Source organism: Panthera leo, chromosome F2, assembly GCF_018350215.1.
Source record: "Panthera leo isolate Ple1 chromosome F2, P.leo_Ple1_pat1.1, whole genome shotgun sequence".
Classification (NCBI taxonomy): domain Eukaryota; kingdom Metazoa; phylum Chordata; class Mammalia; order Carnivora; family Felidae; genus Panthera; species Panthera leo.
In genome coordinates this window covers 10,543,868-10,566,402 of record NC_056695.1, presented here as the reverse complement: position 1 = coordinate 10,566,402, position 22,535 = coordinate 10,543,868, and the positions used below count along the sequence as shown (strand labels likewise).

The following is a 22,535-nucleotide window of genomic DNA, read 5'->3' as shown; positions in this document are numbered from 1 at the left end:
AAACAGACGAACCTCCCCCACGGTCGCCCGTAGCACTAGCCTTCCAACAAGACACGGCATGTCTGTTTTCTCTTCACACAGGGGCATGCAGAGGGACAAAGCGCTGTACCTCACCTGAAAGTCTGAACACCTCTTCTTTCCACTGAGGAATTCAGGGAAGTCTCTTCACCGTGGATTGCTTTGTACAGTCAAGGCAGTTCTCCATTTTATTAGAAAATCCAAGTTGCTAAGCACTTAGGACCATTTGAGCTTGTGGGTCACCCACTCTGGAAGAAATAGTCATGCTTCTTTCTTATTTTTTTAATCCCTTATGGACATTGTTTTTCTTCTTCCCTGAAGGAAATTTGGACCATTCAGATTTTATGTTGGTTTTTTGCTGTGAAGTGCTACGCTATAGTAACTGCCTTAGCAACTGTAGATGTCTCGGGTAAAAAGTCCTGGATTTTCCATTGGTTTTCATAATGGGTGTTTATATGAAACTACTAAAGACTTTTTAAATGGCTTGATGTAGCAATCATAGCAAGTTTGTAAATAGCATCTATGTCACACTCTCCTAGAGTATAAAATGTGAATGTTTTTGTAGCTAAATTGTACTTTGAAACTGGCTCCTTCCAGTTGATTAATTTCACAATAGGGGTTAAATTGGCAAACATTCATATTTTTACTTCATTTTTAAAACAACTAATAGTTCTATATTTTCAAAATATTTGAAAAAAAAAAAAACGTATTCCCAAATGATTTTAATTTAAAAACAAATTGGCTTTGTCTCATTGACCAGACAGAAAGAAACTAGTGTTAAGGGAAGCGCAAACACGTTTATTTTGTACTGCAGAAAAATTGCTTTTTTGTATCACTTTTTGTGTAATGGTTAGTAAATGTCATTTAAGTCCTTTTATGTATAAAACTGCCAAATGCTTACCTGGTATTTTATTAGATGCAGAAACAGATTGGAAACAGCTAAATTATAACCTTTACATATGGCTCTGTATTATTGTTTCTTCATACTGTGTCTGTATTTAATCTTTTTTTATGGAACCTGTTGCGCCTATTTATGAAATAATAAATATAGGTGTTTGTAAGTAAATTTGTTAGTATTCGAAAGAGGTTTCTTTGATGTTTTAACTTTTGCTGGCAAAAAAAAAAATTCACGCTTGGTGTGAATACTTTATTATTTAGTTTTTACAGTGACATGAATAAAAGCAAACCTACTTTTCATTTTAGCAGCAAATTAAAGTCACCAATCCTTATTTCTACATTTCTTTGGTTGATGCAAACAGAAAAACTGATATTTAAGAACTCTCTTTCTTCGTACGCTGTAACAGAGAATTGCCCCAAACGTCACACAAACTCCAAGACTAAACAGATGGGTTCTGTCTCCGAAAAGGGTTGCTTCTTGGTTCTCAGCTGGTTTTAGTCAATTCTGTAAATGCCTCTCCTCCAAAAAAAAAAAAAAAAAACACAACAAAACACCTGAAGTCCAATCAACTAAAATTCCTCAACCTGCATGCTTTTCACAAGATCCAGAAAACACTTAGGAATTAACGCAAGGATGGGAGGAAGGACGGGGGAAGCATACTGTCAGGAATATGTCTACAAATGAAAGGTGAGTAACCAGAAAGCAAAAAAGAAAAGGAAAGCATTCCAAATTTGAAAGCTATTGCTAGAAATGGAGACGCTTGTTGTCTGTCCTGCCTCCCCAAGCTACTTCTGTTTCCTGAATTCCTGAGTCTTCCCAGAGAATTCTGAGGGTACTAGAGATTTGCTAGGGAACCAAAAGCACTGAGAATCTGGCTGAAGGTTGGCAGAGCTTTTGCATCAAAAAGAGCTAGCCAATCACTCCCCGACGGGGGATTGCTTTAAGAAAGCTAGTCTGGTTGGAAATCAGGAGGATGGCTGGTGCGTCTTTCATGGAATGTGTGAAATTAACTTAGCACCTTAACTAAATACAAATAGATGCATTGTGTAACCCAGTCAGAATGAAAAAGCCAAAAGGTATGCTTGCTTTGGAATGATTTTAGGCATTGTACAACCTTGAATCACTTGAGCATGTAATAACTAATAAATAATGCAGATCCAATGTGATTATTAAAATGACTGTAGCTGAGAGCTCTAATTTTCCTGTCTTGAAACTGTATAAGGACTCATGTGATTAAGTTCACAGTTTATTGTTTGTCTGCTTAGTATTTTAGAAATATACCAGCACTACTAATTACCTAATGTCTTTTATTTATTATATTATGATAAAGTAAAATTTTCACTTGCATTGTCTAAACCGAGAAGGTGATTACCGGGATGAGAACCACCACCTTTTGACTTCGTCAGGCAGTCTGTACAGAGCAGTACAATGTTGTTTACAACTTTTCTAGAGCAGGTGTGCAACCAGGGTAGAGAGAGTGTTAAAACTCAATACCAAAAAAAAAAAAAAAAAGGGAAAAAAATGTAAATAAAAGAAAATACATCATAAATAAAAATTATGACCATGAGTGACCCTATTCTATCTGGATATCCATCAGTCTCTAAAGGACACCCAGTCAGATGACAAATCCCAAGAAAAATTTCATGGCAGGAGTGATGAGGCACAGTAGGGATTAACGACTGCCGGGCCACAGATGTTCTTTCCGGAAGCACTGAGAATGCCCTCTCATCCACCTGAGCTCTCGTACTGTCAGGTGTTGCTTAAGAAACCTCCACCTCTCTGGGTGGCTCAGTCGATTAAGCGGTTGAGCATCCGACTTCGGCTCGGTTCACGATGAGCTCATGGTTCGTGAGTTCGAGCCCTGCATCCGGCTGTCTGCTGTCAGTGCAAAGCTGGCTTCATATTCTCTGTTCCCCTCTCTCTCTGTCCCTTCCCCGCTCGTGTGCTCTCTCTCTCAAAAATAAATAAACTTAAAAAAAAAAAGAAAAGAAAAGAAACCTCTACGTCTAAGGAAGCCGGCATTCAGCCTGGGCACAACATCTTGTAGCTTGTGACTCAAAGGGACAGTGATGGTATACACCGAGTCCCCGCCATGGCGCTTCGCAGGGTTCCTGGACCTCGAAGAAAGTCATTCTGGGAAATTCACTGCTACTGAACCCGTAGTATCTTTACCAAAATACCAAAGTCAAAATTATAACGAATTAGAAAAGAAAAAACAAAGTGCCCCGGTGGTTAAGAGAGGGTTAACCTGTGTCTGTAGCATACACAGGAAAGAATCCTTCAAAATCCTAATTCCCGGGGCGCCTGGGTGGCTCAGTCGGTTAAGCCTCCGACTTCAGCTCAGGTCATGATCTTGCGGTCCGTGAGTTCGAGCCCCGCATCGGGCTCTGTGCTGACTGCTCGGAGCCTGGAGCCTGTTTCAGATTCTGTGTCTCCCTCTCTGCCCCTCCCCCATTCATGCTCTGTCTCTCTCTGTCTCAAAAATAAATAAACATTAAAAATTTAAAAAAAAATCCCAATTCCCATGTCCAGTGGACAATGGAAAACTGGTCAGCTAATGACTTCAAATTAGGGGACAGGCTACGAATGTAAGTTGGTCTCTGTGATTGTTTTCACCTGTTGCTTAAAGGGGCCAAACCCATTGGAAAAAGGACACGAGCGTCCACGGGGAGCCTTGGCTGCAGGGAACAGTGTGTCCTGGCTGGATTCATTACTGGGATTTTTTTTTTTAATTTATAAATTCAAAATTAAAAATCAGCACATCAGCAGCCGGTCTCCTTCTTCCCATGGAGCTTTCACCTTTTGCCAAAGAGTTGCCCTACTCACTCGAAAAGACAAATTGATTGAGTCGTGTGAAATTGTCAATATTTGACCCTTTACCTCTAAAAACTAGCAATTTTCGAATGGTTCGACCCAATGTGTTTCAGACCTGAAGATGATGGGGTTGGGGCTACAAAATTAGATACAATGTCACACGAAATCAGCAGTTCTTTACAAAGTCCTAGGGGCAGGTACTCAGAGAAGTAATCACTTACGTGTGTTTACAAAGTGCCCTACTTCAGAGCAGTCACAGCTACATTAAATTAAGAATGTTTTAAATTACCAGATCCCAGTAAATCCCAATAAACATCCTCAAAGTTTTTGTTACACACGGATGTTCTTTTAATGTTTATTTGTGGAAAGGGAATTAGGTCTTCGCTTTGTCGTTTCGTTCACATTTCTCGTTTTAAGGTAACAACAGAAACACAGAACAGAAATTCATCTCTTTTGCTGGTGACTGAACATTGAAGCAAGGGCAAGGCAAGATACAGAATTTACATCATAAGTGTAACCCCCAAATGCTTATTGTACTGAGTCACCTGATGGGTGAATTCATGAGTCAGTCACCCCACAGTACAAGCTTCTCCTTGTTTTCCTACAATAGAGTAATCTCCTAACTTCCAAAGCAACTTGGAATGCCATAGCACATAGTAGGTGCACAATAAATGCAATGGCATGTGGAGAGATGAGTGAAACATCGCAGATTATCCTCAACAGGAGTTGTGTGATGTTTCCGTGATGATTTAAGAGCTCTTTAAATATAGAAGGGCGTGAGATATTGCAGACAAGCATTAGGAGTGATGAAGAATGGAAAATTTTCATGAAGAAATCTAAGCTTACAAAGAGAATTTCAAAGTGAGTTGTGCTATTTTTTGCGGGGGGGGGGGTCTACATTATCAAGCAAGAGTTTCTAGTTGCAAAAGTAAAAAAAGACACACTAGTCACATCGAAAAAAACAGAAGCAAAGGAGAAAAAAGGTGCTGGACAAGGAGGAGTGTGGAATGCAGGGGAGAAGTTTCAGGAGACAGGGGTATGGAATGCTAAATTAGAACATCGAGGCACAGTATGCTGAACTTTCTTTTTCTGATTGCCAAGTGCTAGTATGACTTGATGAAATAAGGAAAGGACCATATTTCCTGGACTCTGCCTAAATTGTGCCAGGCTAAGAAGAAATGGCCCTAGCTTTTTTAAGACTCTCAAGAGAAGACATGGAACCAGGCACCATCACGGATCAGCCTTCCCCAACCAAAAGGTTTCCGAATCCTTACCCAAGACTGTTGCTTCGAGAAGGGGCATGGGGTGCGGGTGGGGGTAGGGGGGGCTTCCTGGCATCATCACTCTCAAGAGAGGAAGGAGGGAGGCAGAGTCTCCCCGAACCAACATGCACACACTTCGCGATACACGTGCATACAGAGACACTAGACTTTGCCTTCCCATCTCTGACTTAGTCAACATGTTCCCATGTGGACCCAGGAACAGATAACACTGCTACCTGTCAACCGCAGAGCTAAGGAGCCAAGATGGAGTTCTTGTTCTGGGGCCGGGAGACAACAGACGACGCGGTCGTGTTAACGGTTCCTCACTGGCCACAGTGGTGCCTCATTAAAGGAGCCCACCAGCCTGGATCCTATGACTGTCATGATTTCACATTTTATTAACGGCTTGCTAGCGAAGACACCCGAAAAGGAAATTTCATTCACACTGACCTGAGGCCAGGAAAAAAAACCAAAAAACAAAAAACACAGTGACTGAAAAATAAAGTGGAAAGACTTATCATTCTACCAAAAGAGAAGAAGAAGAAGAAGAAGAAGAAGAAGAAGCAGAAGCAGAAGAAGAAGAAGCAGAAGCAGAAGAAGAAGAAGAAGAAGAAGAAGAAGAAATCCTTCTAAAGAAAGACTACAACCCAAACTACAGTATTTTCAAGGCCGCAGAGTCCCTGTTTGACAATCGTGTGTTTACAACGAGCCTAAGCATAATTGCTCTGATGGGCTGTCAGGGAAAAGATTAATTTGGCAAAGATTAGTATTGACTCGCTGTTTATTAAGGCTTTTAAACAGCTGTATCTGGCAGCATTCCTGTAAGTGCCTGTCATATCTGAAAATCAGCCTCACACCCTGGTGCTCGCCAGCTGTTACTAAACAATCTTCTACCACTTTGAATGTCTTTCTCTAGGCCAAACAGCAAGAGCAAACTATTGCCAAATTAGCCCTTTTCTCCTCCTGTCACTTTTTTTTTTTTTTCCTCTCTGAGGTGGGGGTGGGGAGCTTCTGAACGCTGAAATGTCAGCTCGTGGCCGATGGCTTGGCTGATAAGAGCTGCCGGAAGTCAGTAGGTGGTTTGGGTGCAAGATGAATCCACTCCCCACATGGAGAGTGGTAGCGCTGTGAGTCACCTCACGCAGACAACAAAACCACAGCCTGCAACTGTTACAAGGCAAAAGGTTTTAAAGACAGTTAGAAAGGGGGCGGCCAGAGGTTCGGGGCCCTCAGATTTCCAGAACGAATGCTTGGTCTCCTCAGGCCGGCGCTTGCCCAAATCCGGAGCGGAGCCCGCCGGGGCGGGGGGGGGACCCTCGGGGGGAAAGTTCGGGAGCTGCCTTTGGTCTTTAGCATGGGGACTGAGGTTGCTCCCTAGCACTCCGAAAGTGCTAGGAGGTGCTAAGAGGACCAGTCACTTGGTAAAACATGCACCTCGCGTTTTGATTCAGTGGAAACCTGTAGAGTAAGACGGGTTCGGATGTTTTGAAGTCTGGAAAAAATAAAGGGGGGGGGGGGCAGATGGAGTTTTGCACTGGAATAAGACCTAGCAGTTTCAAATCCAAGTACAGTCATAAAGGCAGTGGAAAGAATGACATTCCAATGTAGTTAAACGTCAGGCTATAAAGGCCCCAGTGTTATGGGGAAAGTCACATTAGTCTTTCCAAAAGGACTGCTTTTCCGAGGATTAATCTCAACCTGTTTGAGTTGCATCAGACTGAAATAAGCTGTCAGAGCAGCTGCAAAAGAATATTGTCATCTCTTCACCCACGCTGGCACTTTCTGTTACTCTGCGTGCGGTGGGGGGAGGGGAGGGAGTTGGCCTCCGGGGCCGGGTTTTCTGGATGGGCATTGAAAGCAGGTGTTTGTCAACGTCTAACCTCCGGGTAACATTGTTTTGAAGTCCCGGCCGTGGATGCAGTCTGATGCTTGACGCGGGAACTGGGATCACACCCCGTGGAACTGGAAGGCGTAGACAAATGAACCGTACTGCTCAGCCCCGAGAGTAGGCCCTTCCTCCTCAGGCAGCCACGGTTCCTACTTCTTTCCATGCACCATGATGGTGGGTGAAAGGCTGAGGAGACATACTACTGATGCAGCACTTCCAGTGGGAGAAATGAAGTGACTCACTATGGAGAGCAAAAGGCAAGATATGCGTTTCACTGAGCCCCACCGAACCCCTCTGAGCTGGGCTCCCTGCTGAGAGCTTTCATTCCTGGTCCCGCCCAGGCGAGGGACAAAGGAAAATCCAGAGCGCGGAAGCTACTGAAAAATTAATCTCTGACCGTAAGTCACCGAGCATTGCAAATCCTGAAATAGGCCTAGACTCGTGTGGCCATCTTCCAGGGCAAGAGCTCCCGCTGTAGGAGGCCTGCCCGCTCTGAGAAACGAGGCCACACGTCAGATTGTGCAGAAATGCACGCTCTCGACTTGATTGGGTGGTGCCTTAAACCTTATATAAAAGGAGCGTCCCCATTGCTGGAGTCAAAGCACACCCGTTGCTAGTTAAGTTAACCTGAGCGAATACAGCGTCAGCCATTTATTCCAAAAAATGAATATTAGTAGAATTCAAGAGACTCCAGGGTGGGGTGGGGAGGGGATCACTTCGGTGTATTCTTAATCATGCTTTGCGGGACAGCATTTGGCAAACGTGTTCTTCGTAGCTTCTTTTGGGTTCGGTTGCCACTCACTGGCCTGTAATTCTTTGATTATTCACACGAGTAAACGGAGCACGGGAGGTGAAGGAATAAACTCCTTGGAGGGCTCACTGTGCTTACACAAGAACCAAAGAGAACAATGAATGAAGGGAAGCCATGCCCATGGCGCGTGGTTCATGGATAAAAGTGCTTCCAGGAACTTAGCATTATGGGTATGAGGGTCAAACCCGTAGAAATTGTACCATAGGAAAGCAGCTGGCCCCGAGAATCATTAAGTCTGTCTTTGATCTGGTTCCATCCACTCTCCCAAGCCTGAGGAAACTGGTTGGAATACCTCTCTCCATAAACTGTAACCAACTCTGTGGAGTATTTTGTATCTTGCTGTGTGTGTGTGTGTGTGTGTGTGTGTGTGTGTGTTTATCAAGGTAGACCCACAGAAACCTAAATCTGGTCTTGGTTAGAGTTTCGTACAAGAAGAAAAAAGAGTGGCAGATCTAAATGAAACTGCAATTTCCGGGTAGTATTACAAAATACACATATCTACAAAACCATTCTAGCTGTTGAGTTGGGTCACTTTTAACACCTGGTTTCAAGATGTGGTTTCAGCAGACCAACATAACAGAAGTGACAGTCCTTTACAACGCCGAGGTCCCTTGGAGTAGCTCTAGATTAGGTTTTCTTCTCTCTCTCTCTCTCTCTCTCTCTCCCCCTCTCCCCCTCTCTCTCTTCTCTCTCTTCTCCCAGGGAAAGAAGCTGCTACTTTATATAACCTATCAGTTTCTCTAAATGATTCTGGCCTTGCGTTCCCAGCACAATCACCTTCAGCACACGGACAGCTGGGGGAGCCAGATTGCCCGCAGCCAGCACGAGTTGGTGTCATTGTCACTTTGCTGATCACTTTGTTAATTCTCAGATAAATGGAGAGAAACTCCATTTTCTTCTCTCCCCCTCTTCTTTCTAACATAGTGCAGAGCAATCAGAAGTCTCCGAGGACTTTTCTATATGACTTCCCATTTCACACCACAGATGGTTTAGATAAAAACTATTAGTTTCATTTATTCCAACAGCTTCATTTCACCAAAATGAGCGTATTTTTAGCATTTTGCCTAAAGGTTTGCTCCCCCCATTTTTTGTAGATGTAAAGGAGTTTGGCTGATGCCTCGGGCTTGTATCAGCACCTTTCCTGCCGCCCCCCCATCCCCCACAGCTTTTGGACTGGAGCAAAGTCGAGGAGTCCTCTAAGACACAATTTACTTTTTTAAAAAGTGGTGTTACGATGCGTTCACAGATGTGATCTTGTCTTACAACCCTCGACTGTTTGCATTTTTCCGTCAGGTTAGTTGTGATCTTTTCCATTGGAGCACAGCGACTGTAATATACATGCCTGCCTAACCGGGATGCCAGCTCTTTGTCTCGGTCTTATCTTGATGGCATTGCTCTGGAGAATATTTTCATTTGCACACCACCCTGAAAAAAAGAACGCTTCAGAATACATATTCAAAGAGAGGACCTACCAACAAACAAGTTCAAAACTTTACCCACTTTTGGTTGTTGCACAGAGTAGATGGCGGATGTTATCTTACGTTCAGTTCCTGGGCCAAGACAAGAATTTTTTTAAAAATTGTCTGTTATTACTTTAGGATTAAAATGGCTGGCAGGTGGAAATATATATATAATGTGATATGTAATACATGATATGTGATATATGATTATATACATCCATCTGCCATTTTGAACCTTAAATAACAGCACATTTTTTAATTTTTGTCTTAAAAGTATTGGGGCGCCTGGGCGACTCAGTCGGTTGAGCCCCGACTTCGGCTGGGGTCACGATCTCGCGGTCCGTGAGTTCGAGCCCCGCATCAGGCCCCTGTGCTGACAGCTCAGAGCCCAGAGCCTGTTTCGGATTCTGTGTCTCCCTCTCTCTGACCCTCCCCCATTCGTGCTCTGTCTCTATGTCTCAAAAATAAATAAACGTTAAAAAAAAAAAAAAGTAAAAAAAAAAGTATTATAGATTTATATATATAATGATCAACTCTAGTATAAGCAGATTATATAAATATAATAATCTACTCTCTATATAGATTATGTATGTAAAATAATCTATTCTAGTATATATAGATTATATAATAATCTCTAGTATATATAGATTGTATATATCATAATCTAGTATATATAAGTTATATAATAATCTATATATTGATTATTATATATGATAATATACCCTGGTATATATGTTATATATATGTACATAAATATATAAATTATATATATAATCATATATATATAATCATATATATAACCATATATATATAATCATATATATAACCATATATATATAACCATATCTATGGTTATATATATAATCATATATATATAATCATAGATATGGTTATATATATAATCATATCTATAATCATATCTATGGTTATATATATAATCATATATATAATCATATCTATATATAATCATCCATTGTAGTATATATAGTAATCTACTCTAGTGACTCATAACAAGAATTATACAGTGGTGTGAAAACTAGATTAATTTCATAAAGCTTAGCTGGTATAAACTAACCATCCTGGCTTTCAGATCCAATTTCCCTCCCCTCTCCCCATGTCCCTTACCTATTTGGGGATATTTCTGTTTTTCCTAGAGGGATCATGTGTGCCTATGGGCTCAATGGCCATGGATATGTAAATATTCCCTTATTATTTCCCCTTCTTTGTTTCTGAAACCTTCAAGCCCTCGCATTCCTTCAGAGACTTTAAAGGCACCAAATATTGACGTTTTATAGAATTAAGCCAGAACATGTCAGCATCCAAGCCTGGCTTTCTTGACCGCTAGGTTTTCAAGTAGCTCTTCAATCGTTCCTTTAACCCATTTAGATACAGGCGTAACTGTCCACCCTCAATATAATGAACACAAAGCCGCCTTCACTGTATGTCTACGTGCATGAATCTAAAAATGGTAAAGCGGAATCATATATTCAAGCTGTACTTCTCAAACTTTAGTCTATTAAAAGTAGATTCCCAGACTCCATTCTCAGATAATCTGATTTAGTTAGTCTAGAGTGATGCTCTCATATCTCTATTTTTATGGACATCTCAAGAGATTTGATGCAGGTGTGCACAAACTAATCCCATAAGGGGATGTCAAGTAAATCTTGCCATCACCTTTGAAGACTCTGAAATGCTCTGCTGCCATTGCCTAGAGTTAACACTGACTTGAAGAATGAGCTTCAGATGATTTTCATGATCACACACTCAGCTAACACATCTCTAAATTGTCCGATTAAAGCTCTTAAACAGTCTTGCACAACAAAAAATCCAGGGATACCTTGACCCCGGGCTATACAGTGCTCCACAAGGCCATCTCGCCCATCATCCTCATTGCCTCACTGAGAACTCTGGGAAGGAAGAAGGAAGAGAGAGGAAAAGGAGCCATGCCTTCAAAGACAAAAATCTCATAAGCACGTGACGATTCTCTAGACCAAGAGATAGAGCAAATCGCCCTCCCCCCCCCCCCCCCGTGGTGATTTTTTTGGTTCCCCAAACCAAAGGAGAAATCAAATTCCTTTTACAATCACGGCCACCTTCTAAAGAGTCTGAGTCCTCTTACAAGAGGTGTTTGTTTGGTTGGGTTTGTTCTGCAGAACGCCACGATGGAATCTCATATGCAACAATGAACGCAGAACTGAGTTCAGGTGCAGAGTCTAAAACGAGCTGAATTGCTCAACCAAAAACAGAATGCAGATAATTTTGAGTGACTGAAACTATTTTACACTAAAAAGAGTGAGGATGAGGAGTTAAAAAGGAAGAAATATTGGAGTCAGTAACATGACCCTAGGGGCTCTGGGAGAGATGAAGTGGTCACCAGTGGCTTTTTAAGGGTATGTCCCTTAAGGAAACTCACGTGGCATTGTGTGTGATAGCTATGACTGAAAACAAATCTACATGTTTATTAGTAGAAAAATGGATAAATTGTGGACTATTCGTGCGGTGGAATACTATACAGCCACTAAGGAATGAGTGGGAACTACATGCATCGATGTTGAATACAAGAAAAGCAAGTAGGGGCGCCCGGGTGACTCAGTCAGTTAAGCGACCGACTCTTGATTTCGGCTCGTCATGATCTCATGGTTCATGGAATTGAACCCCAAGTTGGGCTCTGTGCCGACACGGTGGAGGCACCTGCTTGGGATTCTCTATCTCCCTCTCTCCCGTCCCTCCCCCACTCACGCACATGCAGTACCTCTCTCCAAAAATAAATTAACTTAAAAAAAGTTTTTTTAATGTTTAATTATTTTTGGAGAGAGAGATACAGAGCGTGAGCAGGAAGGGGCGAAGAGAGAGAGGGAGACACAGAATCCGAAGCAGGCTCCAGGCTCCGAGCTGTCAGCACAGAGCCCGACGCGGGGCTCCAACCCACAAACCGTGAGATCGTGGCCTGTGCCGAAGTCAGATACTTAGCCAACTGAGCCACCCAGGTGCCGCCCCCAAATAAATTAACTTTAAAAAGAAAAGCAAGTACACAATGTCATATACAGTTAGACGTGAATTATGTACAGTTAAAGACATGTAATACACGAACCTATACTGATTCCAGCCACATATGTAAGTAAAAGAAAAAGTAAAAAAACCAGGCATGAGAATAACACTTATTTAATGAGAGCAGCTGTCTACTGGCAGAGGGAAAGGAACAAGATTATATTCGGATATAATAATTATTATTAATTAATAACACTATACTGTTAGCTGCTTCTGCCTCTATATTTTAAATATTTCAGAATTTGAGTTTTCTCCATTTTAATCCCCAATACTCACTAACTTAAGGACATCTGAGTCCAGGAACATTAAGCCTGAAATAGCCTGCATTTCAAGATTGAACAGTTTGCTCTCCCCCTAATTCCCTACCCCCACGAATGTTCCCCCACAATTTCACAAAAATCCTCTATACGCACGGAAATGCATGAGCATAATTTTCGCAGAGATCACGGAAAGGAGTTGAGTCCCACATCTGGGTCAGCACAAGGGAAAAGAGTAACAACTTGCACCAAGTGACAAAATAAATAAGAACTTCCCCCAAACGCAGCAGATGTTGGAGCCTAGGATCTGAGGCGCCCAAGAAGTGTGAGCCCCACCCTCCCTCCCACTGCCCATAAATCCTCAGGAGCATGGAATGAGCTTTGGATTTCCACAGGACACGGGAGAGGGGCTTTGAGCAGATCTGACCAGGTCTCCAGAGCAAGGAAGCTTCAGACACATGTCCCCATGTACGGTTGACATCAATGTAATCATAAAGAGAGTTTCACAATCTTTGGGCAAACACCTAAATATGGCTTTAATAATCAGAGCTTCCTTTTTTTTTTTTTTAATTTTTTTTTTTTAACGTTTTGTTTATTTTTGGGACAGAGAGAGACAGAGCATGAACGGGGGAGGGGCAGAGAGAGAGGGAGACACAGAGTCAGAAGCAGTCTCCAGGCTCCGAGCCATCAGCCTAGAGCCTGACGCGGGGCTCGAACTCACGGACCGCGAGATCGTGACCTGAGCTGAAGTCGGACGTTTAACCGACTGAGCCACCCAGGCGCCCCTCAGAGGTTCCTTTTGTCTCTGTTTATTTTATTAGAATATGACATCCCTCCCCCCTTATATACTGTGGCTGGACTGAAGAAGAAAATGATAGGAAATTTTCCAGACTTTTGCTTCCAATCTCCTTAACAGTTGTGTTCTGACTCCAGCACGTGGGGAAAGATCATTTGAAGCAGTCCTATCAAAACCGGAGAGTGTAAAGACAAACCGTGGATACCAACCAAAGTGCCCTCTAGACATTTCCCATGTCTGAGTCTTTCCCAAAGCCAAGGTTGAAACCAGAGAACAGGATGGGCGCAGAACGAAAGAAGATACATCAATAAGGGGAGAGTGTCTACCTCACACATGATAGTCATGTGGTAAGAACTGGGTTGCAGAGTTTGCTTTTAAGCCCTAGCAAAATATCTCTCTTCAAAATGGCCTCATGAAACAGAATATAACCAAAGGCCACATCAGAATGACGAGGACTCACGTTTTCTGGAAGCCTGGAAGGGTAGCGAGGAAAGAAAGAAAAAGCAGGGGGAAAAGTCCTGAATGAATCACTAAAGGCAGAATATAGTAACAACTGGGCTGAGTGGTGACTGAAATATTTCACATGGTTACAGGCCTGAGTAATTCCGATAAGAAATCTCCCGGAGACCGTATCTATTTTCTATCTACCTATTCCATGCCTATGTCAAGCTTAACTTGAGACTTCTTCACTCTCTTCTCCTAAAGATGCCCCGTAAGTCATTCAGGGAATGGATAGCAGCCGTTAAATGATCTCTCTCTCTCTCTCTCTGCCCTTTTCCAATGCTTTGATTCTTATTTTAATTCTTAAGCGAGTCATTTATTTAATAGACAATCCTCTCCTCTGCAGCTATATGGAGAAAATGTTACTTGGAAACCCAAATGGTGTCAATGGTTCTTATGGAAGAGTGACATTTTCTGTCCATTTCTGAACCTCAACCAGAAGAATTCCTAGCCTGCCTTTGGAGAGGGTCTTCCCGGCCCGTGGCTTTTGCTTTTGGTGTATCGATTGGTTTTTAAATTGGGAGCTTTCTAATTCTCTAATTTAGTTGCGTAGTTTAGTAAAGAGTGAAAGCTCAAAAGAGACTTTGTTGTTTTCACACACATAGAAGAGACCCTCATTTCTCTCCTGCTGCCTCTCTTACTCTGGTAGGTAAAAATCACTTAGAAAAAGAAATCTCTCCTCTGTCAACCGTGTGATGAAAAAACTATTGAAAAGCATGATTTTAAGATTTTTTTTAAAATTAATGTTACTTTTTAAGACTACTCAAATCATTCCACGCTAAATTCTAACCCGAAAAAGTCTTTGTGTATACCATTAATGGGAGATGGGGGGATGCCATCTTTAATAAAAATAGAAATAGATGCTTTCTGCTAAGACCAGCCGAATCTCTTTGAAGTGATGTCTAAGGGACGGTGCCGTAATTCCTACTATGAATAGATTTCTGGAGGCTGAGCCAATCAGTTAGTTGTTTCAAAGTTATGAGTCATATTAAGCTAATAATATAGAATGTTTTTTTCCTGAAGTCATTCTCCGTCATCGCTCTTACAACTATCAGACCAGGGAGGTTTGATAACACTAGGGGTTATGGGAGGGTGGGGAATTTTCGAGACGTTTATCTCCGGCTTGTAGTGTTATGATCTGTCTTGCCATGGGGCAGCCCAGGGCAGGCCGCAGCTGATGGGAATGCCTTTCTCACTATGCTGACACTCTCCCACCTGACACCTCCCAGCCTCCCACCTGACACCGCCCTCAAGAGAAGGCCAACCGTCTTGTACCAGAAGAGCGATATGGGTTCTTCTGTCTGGGAGCTGCGTTCACATTTCCTGGGAAAATACCAAATATCTCCTTGGGCACTGGCTTGAAGATCACTTTGAGAACCGAAACTACTCATCCACTCGCCAGACAGTATAGCGCAGTTATAAAAGTCAACACACATCCCAGTGCCCTGAGTTGTAAAAAGAACGCCAGAGGGCCTCATCAACCTAGTAAAAACTTAACATCTCTCCGCCTTCCATCGCTTTTCCTTGGGGTCAGAATTTTGTGATCCTACATGGTTGGGGGGGGGGGGGGGATCCCTTCCTGAAACATGTGGTAGCGGCCCATTGCCCCCGCTCCGTGTCATGGAGGAAGACAGAAGACCGTTGGCAGAAACAAGGACACTGTCGTGAATTTGACAGGCTATAACTTTCTAAGACCATGCGCGAGGCATTAGAGGAAGCCTGTGAGATTTGGTGTCAAAGGAACGGGACTCAAAAGCCAGAGGACGTATCATCAGACTCAAGAAACTGGAGTCAATGACAGAACCAATGGGCTGACCAGGGCCACGCTGAATACGCTGGCGGGAGCACCCTGCCTCTAAGCCACACGGGCCTTGAGCAAGTCAGTGCACCCCGCAGAGCCTCTATTTCCCCATCCATAAGATCAGGTTGGAAGAATTCCAACATCTCAGGGGTTGATAGCGAGCACTGCACAGACGTAAGGTGCTGCGTATGTGGATTGTGTTGAGAGCTGGGTCCCTCAATGGCGGGTATAGCCAACTCTGGAGCTTGCAGACCTCCAGTTTTACCGCACCCCCCCACCCCCACCCCAGGAGAACACCACAGCCCTCTAGAACCTGGCAGTCCTTGCGGCCAACGCCCCAGAGCCAAGACTCCTCAGGGAGGCGTGTGTTTCTCTGGTCTAAGAACATATTTCCCTGTCCAGACTCCACAGAACGGTCACAAACTACTCTTAGATGGAAATGCTTTTTTTTTTTTTTTTTTTTTTGTCATGAAATAGCTACAAACACTCAGGCGGTCAGACGCTGAGACCTTGCAGCAGAGTTTAAAGGGATGTATTTTTAATTGTTAATGTTTATTCATTTTTGAGAGATAGAGAGACAGAGTGTGAGCAGGAAAGGAGCAGAGAGAGAGAAGGAGACACAGAATCCGAAGCAGGCTCCAGGCTCTGAGCTGTCAGCACAGAGCCCGACGTGGGGCTCGAACTCAGGAACCACGAGATCATGACCTGAGCCGAAGTTGGACGCTTAACCAACTGAGCCACCCAGGCGCCCCTAAAGAGACATATTTTTAGAAAGCTCATTTTAAAAGCGCCTCCCCTCTCCAGCCTACATCTGCCTCTGTGCATCTAGAAAGACTCGTAAAATCCTGAGCCTGTCAACATAGCACATCAGGTTAGAAATACAGAGATCGTGTAAACACAAGCAATAAACATAGATACAGGATATAGGATGGGCATATGTACATACATACACACGACACAGAGGAATTCTAATCCCCAAACTCAGCAAATATGTTGACAGGAACCAGTCCCATGGCAAAGAGGCACCATGCAGATGCCACGGTGGGCATCTCTCCCTTCACCGTGGAGGCGCTCACTTTCTAGCCATTGAGTGTTAGCTCCTGGACTGTCAGCCGAGTTCCCCTTTGGGAATTGCTCTCAGCCCAAGAAATCTGCCTTGCCCAAGTTCAGGGCCCCTCTCCAGGGGCCACACGCATCCAGTGGCTGGCAGACACGGCGGCCTCAAGCTGGGACGACTCTGAAGGACCATCCCAGCCCCAGAGCTCCCCGACCCATATTGTTGCCCATAGAGCTCCATTCCTGGGCCTGTTTCCTAGGAAACGGAACCTGAGATAATGCACTGTTCCTCTTTTTGGTTTCTTGGAGGCAAGAGGAAGACTTAATAAATGAAAAGAAGCTGTGCTAAAGGGGTTCCCTGAGACATTCGACACAGGTCTCAGGCATGAGCCGGTGAGAGAGGCACACTGTGGGCCACCTGCAGCCAAGCGAGCGTCAGAGAAGACACAAGCACAACCCACAACCCGCCCACAAAATAAGGGCTTGTGTCTGAAGGGCATAATCCTCCCAATAAGCACTGAGTCTTTTAACTGTTCTTTTAATGAAGGCATTTATGACCATATTCTTTAAAAAAAAAAAAATTGCCTATCAATCCAATTATTTCACATGGCATTAATCACATCTGGGAACAAACTATCCCCTTATCGTCAACTCACTCCCTTGGGGAAACCTACCTGGCCTGCAGATCTCTCCAAGATGGAAAAGTCCCACTATGGAGGTCCGATAGGCAAATAGGAAGGTTCCGTCGTATTTTGATAACGCAAAGATCAGAGGAACAACTCTGTATTCCTGAAATCTAATTCCCCATGTGACTCTCAGAACACTCTCCTCCTGGCTCATTTCTTTGGCTGAGTACTGTTGGGAAGGAAATCCCTCTCATAGTTGACCTTTCGTCTTTCTACACAGATCTGTGTAAAGAATCTGGCTGGAGGGCTTTCCCTCAGGCTTCTGATGGGACAAAAGTTTTACAGTGTGACAATAGGAATTCTCTAAAGCTGATCAGTCAGAAAGGTGGGCCCCTGGACAAGTCAAAAAGTGCCCTTCAAGACGCAGTTTTTTATTATCTGCAAAGCCCTGTGAGCTCAAGGGCAAAAAAGACACTATGGAATAATAGATCCTGAGTCTACTTTTGAAATTGCTATGTGCACATAAATCCTTCCTTTTAAATTATGAACCATAATACATTAGTAGTGAAATTGAAACTAGGTGAATGAAATTCAAGGAACCAGAAATTATTACGTACGATTTGCTACACAGGATTCTGGTCTATCTCGAATTCCTAAAGGGACTGTGAACAAGAGCTGAACAAGGGAGGCATTAGCGTTGACCCCACGATGTTGGACACGGGCAGATGTCAAACCTTCCCTTACGCTCACAGGCCACGGAACTCAACCGTGAGCTGACGAACCACATTCCAGAGGCGACGGTCTTACCCTCTTCCTAGCTCTTTAGGCTCCGGATTTCTAGCTACCCTCCAAGAGTAGTTTAGGAATGGGACTAATTTGCTCCTGTGGCATTTAATCTTTCATTTAATTCATGGCATAAATGCGAACTAACCTCTACAAGAAGCAAAATGGAGGCCGCTCCCCTGCATGATCTAACATATCCCCCAATCCGTTGCTTTTATGTACCTAATGGAATTTATAATTTAGAGAAGTGTTCGGGAAGAGCTCTTAGAAGTGATGAGCCAAAGAAATCTGAAATTCTAGGAGTGGAGAACTCAAAGTGGCCACTCACAGCAAGCCTCTACTTTGTGTCTGGCCTTCTTGCTCTGTACACACAGCAGCAGGCTAAATCGCCAAGAGAAAGCCTAGAAGGTGCCAGACGGGATTTCTGTAGGGGCAGGTAGGTCACATGTAACCGTTGATGACAAGATGCTGCCAAGGTGACGGGCATACTGTGCCTGGATAGAGGCAAATCCAATACCGTTCTGGGCAGGAGCGGCTGCCTGAGGGAAACTTCTGCTCACGATCACTCAGGGGCTTAACTGTGAGGTTCTTATCACCTAGAAGTGTTTGTCTGCACAGCACATGCCCTGCCTTATGTCCAACATCAAAGAAATACCCGGACTAATACAAAAGCAACCCAGAAGTGCTGTGTAGTATTTGACTCAGAGCCTGGCACTTTCAACCGATTGGATTAGCTTCTTTGATAAGGAGGACAAACACACAAAAAGATGGACTTTGGAATTGGAAAGAATTGCCTGGAATTTTTTTTTTTTTTTTTAATGGCAGTTTGAATCGGGCAGGAATTTGAGAAAAGAAAATTAAGCCTATTTTCTTGTTCCTGTTTCCTACTGGGAGTTTCTCCCCAAACGAATCTACAGGTCCCCAGTATAGAATGAGGACTTGATACGTACATCTACTGAGCTCATCCCGGTTATATCCAAGTGGTCTACCAAAACGCAGGCAAAATAAAGCTGTAAACCATTGGCCCCTGTTAAACAAAATCTTCAGCTTTTGACCTTTGTGGGCCCTGCTCCTGGGCTATACTTTGACTATACTTTAACGTTGACCAGGGTCAAAATGACTCTGCAACCCCTCAGAGCATGGGCTCTATTTCTGTGCTGAGCACACAGTATACGTCTGCTTTGTCAAATAATACCAATAACCAGAAAGATGCATTGCAAACAGGAAGATAAGAGACACAAAACACAACAAAAAACCTCCTTGGTTCCCATAAGATTAAAGTCATGCAGCCTTGCACACACTACAAACATAAGCTAAAAGTCTGCAATTTTCTGGAATGGCCTTCGTCATGATGATTTGTAACTCTTTATGTAAAACATATATATAACGCTGCCCCCAGCGTGCCCTCCCCGGAGCACTCTCCTCTTTGTGAAGGGTGTATGTCCTGGGCAGCTGGCCTAACTTGGGCTGGAATAAAACTCTTTATTCTTTCTCTTTAAAAATGTCAAGTGTGTTCATTTTGCATGGACAACCCATCCAGAGGCTTCACCTCCCTTCGTACTCTGCTTTCACTCCCTTGCTGTACTGAGCACCAGGCAATTAAATTGAAGGCCCAGTAACGGCCTTCACTGGGCTTACAGTCCAAGGGGGACACACAAACGTAAGAGTGCGGTCTTCTCTAGTTTTGCCTGAAATCTTGAGGACTCGGAAGGAATCTCTTGGCCAAGAGATGCACAGCAAATCCCTAGTGACAGAAGAGAGAGAAGAACTCCCGCTTTCTGTTTTCTTTTGCTATTGGAACCCAAATGACCTTTGTCTCACCCTCTAACCCCAGTCCCGGTCCCTCCCACCTATAAACTGTGTGCCTCATTTCAAAGATCTACCTGGAAACTCCTTGCTTAACTCAACATAATAAAAATATTTGCTACATTCATGTATTTTTGTGCCAAACAATCAGGTAGGCTTGTCTGCATGGGATAGTACCTGGGAAGATGAATGGAGGCGAAATAATCCTAGAGAACTGTAAAGAAATCACCATCAAAAAAGTCTGTTAGCGCCACCAAAGCAGATGAGGTTTTATTTGCCTGCCTTCTCTAGGGTTTCTGTTATGCAAATATAATTCAGTTGATATGGGTACTTCTGGGTTTTTTGGCCTGAGTTTCAAATCATTCTGCCTTCCTACTCTCCCTTCCATAAAACCCCTGCTACGGAGAATATAGTGGTAGTTTTGTAGGATACAAAAATCTTCCATTAGAACATCTGTCCCTCATAGAGGGGTTTTGGTTTGGTTTGGTTTGGTTTGGTTTGGTTTGGTTTGGTTTTTTTAATCCCAGACGCATTTACAAGTATGACTGAGTCTGGAGAATTGAGTTATTTCTACGTTAAAATGAAGGCCGACTTCTGAGCATGTATCAATTCAAAGACAAAGTCATTCACAAGTGGCCTGTCGTGGGCTGTCAGACAATGAATCTGTCAACCCTTCCCTCCTTCAACAACAACAAAATTATTCACTACGTTTCCTAACAGTAACACGGGGGTAAAATAAGGACCAGATGTTCATTCCTTAAAATCTCCAGATTCCGTGTATGTGACTTTATTTTCCTTTGAGTGACTATTGAAAGATTATACCATAGTGACTCCATGGATTTTTTTTAAGTTGTGTAAAAATTTTGGCAAGCGTTTCTGCTAGAGTTGAGCCCACTCCCTACTTGAGTTTTAACCCTTCCTCTTTCTCCACTTGAGATTTACTGGAGGGGAACCTGGTTGGCTCAGTCAGTTAAGCGTCTGCCTCTTGATTTCGGCTCAGGTCATGATCCCAGGGTCGTAGGTTCGAACCCCACATCAGGCTCCACGTTGAGCATGGAGTCTGCTTGGAATTCTCTCTCTCTCTTTGCCTCTCTGCCCCTCCCCTGCTCACACACTCTCTGTCTCTCTCAAAATAAATAAATGAACATTTAGGGGGAAAAAGGTCTACTGTATACATACAATGAAGAAGAGACTATCTAAGTGCCAGGAAGATGCAATAAGGTAGAAAAAGACCATCCTTTCCCTCCCGGGGTGCCCTGTTCATTTTTGTTTTCCTCTCTCAGTGCTTGTCTGCTTTCTCAGACTCTTTCTCTCTATCTTTGTCTCTCTCTTCACTGGGGGATTTCCCAGCCAATACATCCAATGATAATATTTCCATTAATATACAATGCTGAACCCATTATGTCCATCCTTCTTCCTAAACCTACTGGTTTTCCCAGAGCCCTCCACTCAATTAATGATGCCACCATCATCCTCCCTCCCTTCTCATTGATCCCAAACCAAAACCTGGAAGTCATTTCACATTTCCCTTTATCTCTTTCATCTCCTAGAACGAAGCAGTCATTAAAACCAGCTGTAGCCTTGTAAAGACTTAGACTTTCTTGACCTATCTTTTCTCTCCATTCCCATGGTCATTGCCTCAGTTCTAGTTGTCCTCCTTTCCCATTTAGACCCTTGCAAAGGATCTTCATGCTAGCTAACCCTTTGTTCTGATCCATCCTTTTGTATCACTGAAGAGATTTTTCTAAAAGAGGAAACTAACCATTGAAACTCCTGTTTAAAAATCGTTCGATGGCACCTTACTCCCACAGATGAAACTCACACCGTGCCATGTAGCACACATGCATGATCCTTGCGATTTATGTTCTGCTGGCTTTTTCAGTGGCCTGCATCTCGTGTTCTTGAGCCATACTTAACTTGGTGCCATCCCCAAGCACCAAAATCTCATGTCGCCTCTACTCTGCCCATGTTCTTCATCGATCTGTAATACCCGTACCTCTCTTTTCCACATGGAACGTCCTCATCAAGACTTAGCTCAATATCATCGTCTCCAAGAAACTTTTCACAATTCCTGCTCTCCTGCCCTCTTCTCTCTTCTACCACAGCACATGATGTTAATGTGCTCTTTACCTCATTGCATTTGAACTACTTTCCCATGTCTCTCACACACCATATTGTAAGTTATGTGAAGGTGAGTTATTTTGTGTATGTTCTTTGTATCCCTAGCCATGCCCCACAAATAATATGCTCTCATAAATCAATGGCTAAGTAAATGCTGATTTCCAACTTCCTCTCGGTTCTACAACATTCAACACAGTCACCTGTCGGTCCTTCTAGAATTTTCTATGCATCTGTTTTGCCAAGTACTATTCTCTTCTTATCTTCCCCTACTTCTCTGGACTATGCTTTATCCAGATCCTCTGGTGATGCCTATTATTGTTCTTATTCCTGTAATATTTGATATTTTAGTGACTCCTTCTTCCATTCTTTCCTTTTCTCCCCTATATCCTTTCCCTGGATGGTAGATTGAGGCCTTGGCCTGTACACATAGCCTCAGATGTAACCAGCATTACCATCAGCTTGAGGCAACTATCACTGAAATGCTATTTTTCTGATATTTCCCTCTGTTCTCAAAGGTGTTTCTCCAGCCATGTTTTTAGTCTTTCATGACCCCATGAATATATTTTCATGCATATTCTAGATTGAATCA

The 22,535-nt window shown here is 43.2% G+C and overlaps 1 protein-coding gene across 4 annotated transcripts in view; it reads left to right on the top strand.

Annotated features, from left to right (window-relative positions):
- TOX (thymocyte selection associated high mobility group box) overlaps positions 1-2,370 on the top strand; it is a 306,751-nt gene extending 304,381 nt beyond the window's left edge. For all 4 annotated transcript variants that reach the window (XM_042924257.1, XM_042924261.1, XM_042924260.1 and 1 more), the window contains exon 9: positions 82-2,370. In XM_042924257.1, coding sequence (XP_042780191.1) covers positions 82-118 — 37 coding nt within the window. In that variant the 3' untranslated portion in view covers positions 119-2,370. The remainder of the gene's footprint in view (positions 1-81) is intronic.
- The last annotated feature ends 20,165 nt before the right edge of the window (positions 2,371-22,535 follow it).